The sequence below is a fragment of the Ictidomys tridecemlineatus genome, chromosome 8, assembly GCF_052094955.1.
Source record: "Ictidomys tridecemlineatus isolate mIctTri1 chromosome 8, mIctTri1.hap1, whole genome shotgun sequence".
In the NCBI taxonomy this organism is placed as follows: Eukaryota; Metazoa; Chordata; class Mammalia; order Rodentia; family Sciuridae; genus Ictidomys; species Ictidomys tridecemlineatus.
In genome coordinates, this window is record NC_135484.1 from 93,136,724 (window position 1) to 93,148,894 (window position 12,171).

Genomic DNA, 12,171 nt, shown 5'->3' on the forward strand with positions numbered 1-12,171 from the left:
AATGAAAAATTTAGTACTAAAGATACATACTAAAATATGTGATGTCAATTTTTTAAAATTTTAAACAATTTTTACTAGAGCATTATAGTTATACATAATAATTGGGTTTGTTTTGACAAAATCATACATGTGTGAAATTTAATTTCAGTCCCTATTCCCCCACTTTCCCCACTACTTCTCCCTGCCCCTATCTTCTTTTCTCTACTCTTTCTTTTGCTCATTTATTTATTTTTGATTGGTTCTTTCTACTTATTCATAAAGATGAAATTCCTTGTGGTATATTTGTATATGCACATAATGTGATTTTGTTGAATTTATTCCACATTTCTCATCTCTCCTCCCTCCCTCACAATCTCCTTTTTCTACGTTGGTGATGATTTCTAAATCTTATGACACCTGATCCTCTCCTCCTGCTTTCCCTTATTATACTCTAGCTTGCACAGAAAACATTTGTCCCTTAACTTTCTGAGTCTGGCTTATTTCACTTTGCATGATGTTCTCCATTTCTATTCCTTTGCCAGCAAATTCCATAATTTCATTCTCTATGGTTGAGTAAAACTCATTCTGTAATTAAACCACATTTTCTTAATCCACTCATCTATTGATGGGCATGTGATACAACTTTTACTTATTAATTTGACAAGGTCAAATCAACTATACATTCATTCATTCATTCACTCATCCAACTACTTACTTGTTAGAGGAGTGGTCATTGAGTGCCTACCATATACCAGCACTGCTGCAGGTATTGAGGATGCACCAGCAAGTAAAATTGGGCCCCTGCTCTCATGGGGCTCATGGGCAAAGGAGGAATGACTGATGGTAGGAGGCAGTGAGTTCTCTGAAGAAAATGGAAAGGGATAAAATACTACCATCAGCTGAATTGTGTCTCTCAAAAATTCTTGTGTTAAAGCTGTTCCTCAGTACCTAAGAATGTGACAGAATCTGGAGACAGTGTCTTTAAATAGGTAACTAAGGTTAAAGGAAGTAAGTCAGATGGGCTCTATTCCAGTATTGGCTGGTGTCTTCATAAGTGGAGAAAAGGAAACAGACTTGCACAGAGGGAATGTCATGTGAAGATATTGGAAGATGATGATCATCCATAAGCCGAAGAGAAAGGCCTCAGAAGATATAGCTCCACTGATAACTTTGATCTTCAACTTCTACCCTCCAGAATTATGAAAAATCAAACTTCCATCATATGATCAGAAATATTTGCTGCACAGCTCTAGCAAACTAATACATATACTCACTGACCAGCCTGAGGGCAACTTGGAGCATTAAAGTGAATTGGAAGTTGCTGTCTACATTTTGATCAAGGCTCACAGAATTAATAACTCAGTTGATTTTTTTTTTTAGCTCTTTCAGATTACAAAATCTTCTCACTTACACGTGCTGGCATGTTTATTGCCTACTGTTGCCAATGTTAGGTAATTTAACATTTTATGAGGGTAGGACTTTTTCTGGATGCTTCCTAGATATACATATCCGGTATGAAATCCAGTATGAAAACTATGTGGTGATTTAAAAAAAATTCATCTTAGTGGCTGAATATTTTTCTTATTTTAAAATATTCTTAGTTGTTGGAGAAAATTTAGAAGATATAGGTAAGGCAAATAACTAATAAGATTACCTATCAAAAAAAAAAAAGATTACCTATCATCCTATTACTGGAGAACCTGTAAAATTACCTTTTTCCTTTAAAGATGCCTTCTTTATAGCTTATATATAATTGTTTATTATGTTTAGAACACTGAGCATTTGGAAATTTCTGCATTCTAAAAATGCTTATAAATTTTATTTAAGAAGCATTATTCAAGTTGGGCTATTCACCCAAAATTTCAGAATAAGCTGGGAACACAGCAATTGTTAATTTAGCATGAAACATTGTAATTGCTACAACTTAATTGTTTGTGTTAAATGGAAGGTAGTTATAAAGCCTCAGGAGTCTCAGAGTAGCCAAACATATCAGTGACAGGACATTATCTCTGATATATTTGCATAGGTGGAACCAGTAATTTGTTTTCCTCATGCTTCATGTATTTAAAATCTACTTAATCTGTTTTTAAACTGTCAATTTTATGCTTATTTTTAAAGCCTAATTATATCTTGAAAAGGATACTCAGGTATCACTGTAAAATTATTGCTGTTCAATGTCAGCCATGTGACAGATTGATGGGTGTTCAAATGCAGGCATGATCACAGTGTCATTTACTAGGGTTGGAGTAATTGTGCTCACTTTATGCGTTTAAGTAGCACTTACATGGTGCTTACGGTCTGCCAGTAACTGTTAAGTAACTTGTTTAATCCTCATAACAAGCTTATGAAGTAGGTAATATTTTATCTATGAGAAAGCAGAGGCACAGAGAGGATAAGAAAGTTGCCAAGCAAAGGCAGGATTTGAAAAGAGGCAGATGGGCTGAACCAATATACTCTGTGATGCCTCCCACAAGTTCTGCCAGTAACTAACATTTATAATGTGTATTATGTGCTGTAGACATATTCATTCATTTTGTGGTAATGAGCCCCCCGTGAGGAGTCAAGAAGCCCAGATTCTAGTTTTCATCTTGGCAATGAACTGAAAATGTGACTTGGGGATCTCATTGTGCCCCTCTGGGACTCAAGATGATGAATTGGTCAGGTTAGAGGATTTATCTCCAGCCTTCTGTAGCTCTGAAGTTTTAGAATTTGCAGACTATCTTAATAGCTTTGAAAAGAATATTTTATTATGTTTTTAATTTTAAAACTAAGTATGCAATTTAGATTTTTCATCTATACTCTCATTCTTAAAAAGCTTTTGTTGCTTATTTAAACAAATTTTAGATTTGACAGAGATATGGATTCAGGTGAAAAAAACCAATACAGACAAAACAAAAAACTGACCAAATAAACAAAGCCACAGGAAATAAATTTAAACAAACAATAATTTTATCTTAGATCATACAGGAACTTTTAATTTAGGTAATATCAGGTAACTCTGGAAGACCCCACATTGTTCAATGATATACAGACTTTTATGGTGCCAATACTATCCAGTTATGCAAATATGTTCTAATTTCCATAAGCAAAGAAATTTTCAGTAAGTACCTACATATGATAATGCTATATCCTTATGCAGACTTTATGTTCACTTAACCTAGTCCTAACTGGTAAATCATTTTTAAAATGCTATTTAGACCCAAGATTCTTGGGAGCATGGCAAAAGGCAGGGTAAGAAAGGTTAAGACAGGACTCACATGATGGTTACATTTTGCTAACCCTCATAATGACTAGTTCCTTGTTCTCTTGTCTCTAGTTAGCTTCTCAGTTTATCATGATGGAATGACTTAGAGCCTTCTTTATTTTTACAGATCGCAACAGGGACAACACTCAAATTTTGACTACACCTCAGCTTTCTTCTAGAATCAAACACATTAAACAAGAGATGGCCAAAAATCACCTCCAGTTTGTGAGATTTGAAGCAACAGATCTGCATGGTGTGTCCAGATCTAAGAGTATCCCTGCACACTTTTTCCAAGTGAGTTTTACACAAAATTAGGATTGAATGTAATTTCATGACCATTAACAAGCAAATGGTCCTTATTACTTGTCCTTATTTTCTTGTAACCCACACAGCAATTCAAGCTGAAAACCAATAATTTATTTTGCTTTTCCTTGTCTCTATCCAAACACGTTATTGTCCCCCAAGGAGCTGAACATATACTCTCAGCTTTCGAACAACAATTCCTTTTATCCAATAGAAGCACAAAACTAATTAAGACTGGTAATTTTAGTCCTTCTGCCTGGAATAATTTCCCTCCACAGAATTATCTTTTCTCTCCTTACTGCAATTATAAAGATTATATTTTATTTGACATGAGAAAATTGCAACAGAAGACCCAAGAGCAAATATGAAAGGGAAAAATGATTAAATAGAAAGAATTTGCTAGATAAAAAGAATATCCCTTTTAGCTCTAACTCTGATAAGAAAATACCCCATTGTTATTGGATGACTTAATGTATATTAAGTTCTTGAAAATAGTGATATCAAGAAACATTGCATTTGGGGATATATTTTGAAACTTTCTAAGTTTTTTTAATGGTTAGTTTATACCATATGCTTGTTGGTTTATTTATTTTTCTGTTCTGGGGATTGAACCCAGGGATGCTTTCACACTGAACTTCATCCCTAGATTTTTTTTAAAAAATTGTTTTTTTTCTGTACTGGGGAGTGATCCCAGGGGTACTCTACTGCTGAGCCACATTCTCAGCCATTTAATTTTTTTTTTTGAGACAGAGTCTAACTAAGATGTTCAGACAGGCTTCAAATTTACTATCTTCCTGTTGCTGATCACAGAGAGGTGCTACTGTGCCTAGCTCATATGTCTATTTTAATGATTGATTTGTTGTAATATTTCATTATGTTTCTTAGGAAGCGGTATCATTCAATAGTATTTAAGAAAGTATAGAGTTAAGTATCCTCCAAGTTTAAGTATTTTAAGTATGTCATATTTTTATTATTTTAATATTAAATTATGATTTTTCATATTTTGCTTATGTTAAGAAAATTGGTATATCTTAAAAATCCAGTTTGAAAGATTTCAACAGGCTCAAAGTTGTTTCTTAAGAACCCATCAGAGCAAGCCTACAATACCACCAACTATGAAGGCTGAGGCAGGAGGATTACAAGTTTGAAGCCAGCTTCAGCAAGTTAGCAAGACCCTGTCTCAAAAAATAAAAAGGGTTGGGGAGGTAACTGAGTGGTAGAGAACCCCTGTGTTCTATCCATATATTGCAAACAAACAAACAAAACATTTGTTTCTCAAGAAATTCTTTGTACTTATTTGACTGCAAATATTTTTTCTTTTTTATTCAGTTAAGGACACCTGCTAGTTAATTTTGATAACAAAATGTGAAATTTGCCATAGGCAGGTCCAGAAGATGATGCATATGAATCTCTTTCAATCAATAAGAGACTGAAACTGGCACTTCAGCCACTTGCCAGACCTCAGTATAAAACTGTTTGCTATTCAGCTTTTTTTGGGGGGGTCAAATTCTAATAATTTATTCCATTAGTGGCAAGCTACATATTTAGAATATTACTTCAGTTTTTCAATGGAACACATTTACACAATATAACTCAACGTGCTGCTTACATTTGCTGAAGACTGATGTGCTGGACATAAAAATAAATTGACCTCTTGTTTTTCAAACTACTATGGAAAATATTTCCAATTTTTTGTTCTATGTCCACATATCACAGTCACTTTTTTAATGGAGTTCAGCTAGGAAAAAATCTGTTTGTCATGGGAATTTTTGTATAACTCATAATACAGCTTCTCAATTAATAGATTTATTCTTCATTTCCTAATAATTCACTTTCTTATTTCATTATCTAGTTTTTATTATTTTATTCTCACTTAACAATCAGAGTATACACACATTTTTTAGAAAACATCTGACATTCATTTTGGAACTTTCAAAGATATAAATCATAATGAATATTTATATCATGAATATTTGTAATTTAAGATAAATAATTTGTTTTGGAAAATTTATTAAGGAATAGACATTAGAAACAGATTCATTTATGCAAGCTGATCTAAACAATATTTGCCACACAATTATGCATGGGAAACTGATTAGATCAAGTGTGGTGTCAATAATTTGAGTCTGCTCAGGGCTTAGTAAAAAATAATTTAGCCCTTTAGAAAAGTAATTTTAAAACATCTTTCCTATTTGTGGACAAAAAATATCAATTTGAAAATTATTAGACTAGGAAAGTGTAGAAAGATAATATAATCCATTTTTTTTTATTTATAGACGAAGAAAATGAGGCCCAGAAAAGTTAAGAAAATCTTTCTAAAAATTAGGCAGACAGGCAGCAAAAGAGTGAGAATGTTAGTATGTGAGTCTGCACTTCCAGCTCATTTTTTTTCCCCACTGCATCTACTGCCTCCAGCTCAGCTTTAAAATGTCCTTTTATTCTTCATTTGAGCTCAGTATTTTTTTTATTAAATAAAAATATTGATTTTTTTTTTGAGAAAAACAAATCATCTCGTAAGAATGAAGGAAAAAACCCAAAACTGTTAAATAGTTTTTAAAAGGCCAAAAGGGGAACCGAGGATAAAATGGTGTCTATATTTTTTGGAGAATTTGCCATGTGCTTGGTACTGGAATAACTGTTTTACAAGCATAAGCACATTTTAACCTTACAACCAGGTCATACTATCTTTGTTTTTTTTTTTTAATTAAAATTATGGTGGTTTTATCTTTGATCTAATCAAAATAGAACATACTGCCCTAGAACTAATTCTTGGTTTATTTCAATGGGTGACCTTCATTGTGGTCCAAATTTTGATTGCCACAGGGTTTTGAATTATTCTACAAGAATTTTTTTTTTGAGTTCAGAGTGATCTATATTGAACTGTGAAGTTGTCCCCATGCTTTATAAAAAATCTTTTTTATATCTCTAAACAAAACTTAAGATAATTTATTATCATGAATAAGATACATTCATGTGTATTTACATATTTCCCAGAAAAGATGGGAAAGAATTTAAATTCAGCATATTCAAAAAAGAATAAAAAAATGAGAGAGCTAGAAGAGTGTTCAGAAAAATACAGATTAAATAGCCTGAAGAATATGTGACTTTTTACTGTTCCACATGTTTGTGAAGGACTGTTGGAATGAAGTGGTAATCAACTTTTCTCCACTGTTCACAGTGAAGTGAGTACAAACACAAATTTAAATTGCAACAAGTCTTAGAAGTTTCATGAATAAAATTCATTATCCCTCATTTTAGATACACAGAACTAATATAAGATGTTCAAACTAAAAAGTAGACAAGCAGGGAAATAACATTATTTCTTGCAGTGCAAATTTAAATTGAGGAGTCCATATGGGAGCGTTCGAAGATTCCATAATGTTTGTGTGCATATGTGTGTGTGTGGGCGGGGGTGTGCGCATGTGCACACAATATTAATGTGTATATGTTCTTGAGTAATTTGCAAAGTTAAATAGGCACCAAAGATGTTAGTTCACTCAACTTCATTGCTGGTAAAAGCACATTTGGATCAGCCAAGTCAGTTGGCATTTGAAAGTATGTGCAGAGACAGTGGAGGATGAAGGAGGCAGTGGCTCAGGGTCACAGTATGTGAGTCTGCACTTCCAGCTCAGTTCTTTTTTCCCCATGCACCTACTGCCTCTAGCTCAGCTTTAAAATATCCTTTTATTCTTCATTTGAACTCAGTACTTTTTTATTAAATAAAAATATTGATTTTTTTTTTAGAAAAACAAATCATCTCTTAAGAATAAAGAAAAAAAAAAACACTGTTAAATAGTTTTTAAAAGGCCAAAAGGGGAACCTAGGATAAAATGGTGCCATATTTTTTGGAGAATTTGCCATGTGCTTGGTACTGGGATAAAAGTGGACCAGTAGATTACCGCTGCTAGCACCAGCCCTCCTTGGTAGCCATGCTTTTTGAGATTTGGGAATAACATAAGGAAATGGTCTCCCTTGCAGAATATTAGCATGTTTTAATAACCTCGTGATGCTCATTACTTCATGAAAATCATATTTTATAGCCAGGAACTATTCTCTACCCCTTGATGTAATTGTCAGCACATGAAGAATTGTTGGAATTTCTACACAATTTCCAGAAATTGTTTTGTATGTCTGTTCAACTTTATAACCTCATCACTTCCATGTTGACTGGCACAGAGCAAAAGTTAAATGGTGAAAACCACTGAATCTCAGAGATATATGGCTAGAAGTGCCTTAGCAATCATCCAGTTGAACACTTATGTTTTATAGACAGGGAAGCTGAAGCACATAGTCCACTAAGTTACCTAGTTTCATATCAGTAATTAATAAAAAAGCTATGGCCAGAGGCCAGATCTGCTGACACCCAATTTATACTGATTAGAAGGCTACAACATTTTGGCAACTATAACTTTGGAGATATAGGTTCATAGTAACTGATAGGGTTTCTGGGATTCTCTGAGACAGTGAGGTAGTTAATTCTTAAGTGGGTTGTAAAAATGAATAAAGAGAAGAGTGAAACTGTCAGATGACTTGGCTCCTCTATATTAGACAACTGTCCTGTGTGCTGTAGGTCTGACTGTGTTCAGTTCTATGACAAAGGTTGAGGATCTTTACTGTAGAATTTTGAGAATAGTTAACTCAGGGGATTATAATAGAATAAGCAATAAACATGGCAATGCAGGTATCTCTTCGATGTGAGAATATTTTCTTTGGATATATATGCTGAAGTAAGATAGCTGGATTATGTGGTTGACCTATTTATTGTTGCATAATTCATAATAGCTAAGATATGGAATTAACCTAGATTCCACAAAATTGATGAATGTATAAATAAAAGTAATATAGATACCAATGGAGTACTATTCAGCCATAAAATGAATTCTATCCTGTCATTTGCTGCAAAATGGATGGAACTGGAGGACATTATATTAAGTGAAGTAAGTCAAACAAACAAACAAAAAAGACAGATACCACATGTTCTCTCTATATGTGGATACTGAAAAAATGTTGTTCTATATCTGCACTCTCTAGAATAATGTTTACTACAGACTGGGAAAAGTGGAGGGAGTACGGATAGAGGTTGGATAATGGATAACAAAACAGACAGGAATCAAAAGTTCTATAGTTGTACAGCATAGTAAGGTGATTATAGTTCATAATAACCTTTTATGTTTTGTGAATAATTAGAAGAGACATGCTTGAAGGCTCCAAACATAAAGTAATGCTAAGGAGATAGAAACATTAATTACCCTAGTTTTATTAGGACACATTTACACATATGTGGAGTTATCACACTGTATACCCTAAGTATATCCAATTAAAACATTAATTAATTATATATAAATTAAATTATAATATATTATATATTGTATAATTATATTAAATTTTATCTAAATTAAATTATATAAAAATTAATATATAGAATAAATAAATTAAAATAAAGCCTTTTCTGAGGTTTTAGCAACTATACTATAAAATAAAAAGTTCTTTACAGAGTACTTTTGATTATGATAATTTAAAATATTTCCATAGGCTTTTATCTTTGTCTTTTCCTATAAAGCGATTTTTTTTATCATAACACCATTTATTTATAAATGTTTATAGCATTTATAACCACTTTTTTCCCATCCATGAGCAAGCATATAAAACCTTCAAGTCTTAAAATATTAAGAATTACTTATAAAAGTGCCTTTGGGGGATGTATTCTGAAATATTTAAAATATATCTGATGATACTGAGTTAGTGTAAGCAGATGTTAAACATATGTGTGTGTATACTATATATAAATATGGTAAATATATGTGTATATTTATCATTAGCATAGCTCTTTCTCAGACTTTTTGTTTGTGTTCAAGTTTCAAAACCGAGTTAATTTATCCTCTTCCTTTTTTAGGAAAAAGTGACCCATGGTGTTTTCATGCCCCGAGGTTATCTTGAATTGATGCCGAATCTGAAGGACAATGAAGTGAATCACATAAGAGCCACCTGTTTTAATAGTGACATAGTCCTGATGCCGGAGTTATCAACCTTTCGAGTTTTGCCATGGGCAGAAAGAACTGCGCGAGTGATATGTGACACCTTCACTGTGACTGGGGAACCTTTGCTGACCTCTCCAAGGTATATCGCAAAGAGGCAGCTGCAGCAGCTGCAGGACTCTGGTTTTTCCCTGCTCTCTGCCTTCATCTATGATTTTTGCATTTTTGGTGTGCCCGAAGTTATCAATTCAAAGACCATATCTTTCCCTGCTTCAACATTTCTAAATAATCATGACCAGCCCTTCATGCAGGAACTCGTGGATGGCTTATACCATACTGGGGCCAATGTTGAGAGCTTTTCCTCTTCTACTAGACCTGGTCACATGGAAATCTGTTTTCTGCCAGAATTTGGCATTAGTTCAGCTGATAATGCATTTACCCTCAGAACAGGTGTCAAAGAAGTGGCAAGGAAGTATAATTACATCGCCAGCTTTTTCATTGAGACTGGATTCTGCAATTCGGGAATCTTGTCTCATAGTGTCTGGGACATGGATGGGAAGAAAAACATGTTCTGCAACAATTCTGGAACTGAACAGCTCACGGTCACTGGGAAAAAATGGTTGGCAGGTCTTCTGAAGCATTCTGCTGCTCTCAGCTGCCTGATGGCGCCTGCTGTTAGCTGCCGAAAGCGTTATTCCAAGGAGAGTAAAGACCTGAAGGAGAGTGTGCCTGTGACATGGGGCTACAACGATAACAGCTGTGCCTTTAATATCAAGTGCCATGGTGAGAAAGGCACCCGGATAGAAAATAAACTAGGCTCAGCAACAGCAAACCCTTACCTGGTGCTGGCTGCGACGATAGCTGCAGGCTTGGATGGACTGCAGAACAGTGATGGCGCTTTGGTTGGTCCAGATGAGGGCACAGACCTTTCTCAGTTAAAACCTTCAGAGATCCCTTTGAAACTGGAAGATGCCCTTGTGGCACTGGAGGAAGATCAATGTCTGAGAGAAGCTCTAGGGGAAACTTTTATTCGCTATTTTGTTGCCATGAAGAAATATGAGTTGGAAAATGAAGAAACAGATGCTGAGAGAAATAAATTCTTAGAGTATTTTATTTAGAATAGAACTATTGAGCTTTAGAGATGATATCATGACTTAAGTAGTTGATCTATCTAGAAGAAAAGATTGAGCTTTTGTAATTAACAAGACTACAAATGCATTCACTCTTTTTTGTCCCCATGGAATATTTGATAGATGATACTGCTGAGAGGATTCTGATAACAGAAGCAATAAAGTTGCAGTGAAACTCCAAGATGCAAATTGAACCAGCTCTTGTCAGTTAGTCATCATTTCCTCTGTGTTATGCTGACCTAAAAAGGCATATTCAGTTTGGGGACAATAAATACATTTACACGTTGAAAAAAAAAAGACGTAAACAATAGGAAACAATTTAAATGACAAAAAAAATAAGGGAATAATTTCAATCCTACACTTGGGTTGTGCCTGCCAGGGAGAAAAATATGTTAATATAATCTTACTAATCAAGACATATTAAGGATATAGTTGCAAGCATGATTATGTTTTCTAAATACATTAAATAAATATGGCAAAATATGTCATGATGACAAGTCAGGAGAAGTTTTTACATGTCTCTTTTCTTTTCAACTTGATCCACTAGGTCTTGAAAGGTTTAGAGATCTTAAGGTTATGATAATCCCAGGAATCAAATCCAGAAGAAATAGAATTAGGGCTGGGAATCATGAGATCAGATTTTAAAAATGACCAAAGCCTTTCTTTAAATAATGTCTCATAAAGAAGCCCAATCCATAAAAGATCGTGTGTGTGTGTGTGTGTGTTTATGATCTGCCTGCTTTGTTTCTTCTTCTTTTTTTTTTCTTTAGTGCTCAGATTGAACCCAGGGCCTCATACATGCTGGACATGCTTAGCTGCTGAGCCACATCTCTAGCCCTGCTTCATTTTTGGAAACTCTATAATTCTCTGAAACTTCTTGTGCTCTATGGAGTATGAGAACAACTGCCTAGCTAAACAGGGCTATGTTTGCAGCTTAAGTTTATATTTAAATTACCAATTCTGTTTTCCATAGTGACTGATATTTCTCCAGAGAATATTAAATGTTCCAGGCCTTTGTTTGAGTGTGATGGTTTTGCAACTATCACTAAAGTTTAGCATCTTTTGGGAAAAAGTCCAAAATTTATTTACTACCAAATGAAAACACTCTTCACTGCTTTGGATTAAACAGGAGATTTTTATGTTCAATTAAAGCTGACTGTGGTCTCAATTTAGATGGGAAACACACAAGCAGAGCACTAGAATTTGGCTCAGTTCCTCCTATTAAAATTCTTAGTAGCTTAAATAGTGAAAGTTGGGTCTGTCCTTCACTAATTGCTCACCTCTCTTTTCCTTTGAGGCACAAGAATATTTGGAAATACAAGAATAAAGTTCATGGATGGATGAAGTAGTGAGAAAGGTAATGTAGGTCGTGTGCAGAAGAAAAGGCATCAGTCCTGAAATCTCTGAGCATGAAATTGCACACAATTCTTCTTGGGAGGTTTAAGGAGGTACCTCATGGCAGCTTCCTCGTTGTCAGTCAATTTTCATTTTCCTTCTGTTCTCAATAAAACTTCAGTATGTCAGTTGGGAAGACATTATG

The 12,171-nt window shown here is 34.2% G+C and overlaps 1 protein-coding gene across 1 annotated transcript in view; it reads left to right on the forward strand.

The window, feature by feature from the left end:
• The window catches only part of Lgsn (lengsin, lens protein with glutamine synthetase domain), a 72,708-nt gene extending 61,883 nt beyond the window's left edge, over positions 1–10,825 (forward strand). Inside the window, exons 6-7 of the mRNA XM_078018518.1 lie at positions 3,351–3,517; positions 9,420–10,825. Of these exons, the coding sequence (XP_077874644.1) occupies positions 3,351–3,517; positions 9,420–10,619 (1,367 nt within the window). The 3' untranslated portion in view covers positions 10,620–10,825. The remainder of the gene's footprint in view (positions 1–3,350; positions 3,518–9,419) is intronic.
• Positions 10,826–12,171: the final 1,346 nt, after the last annotated feature.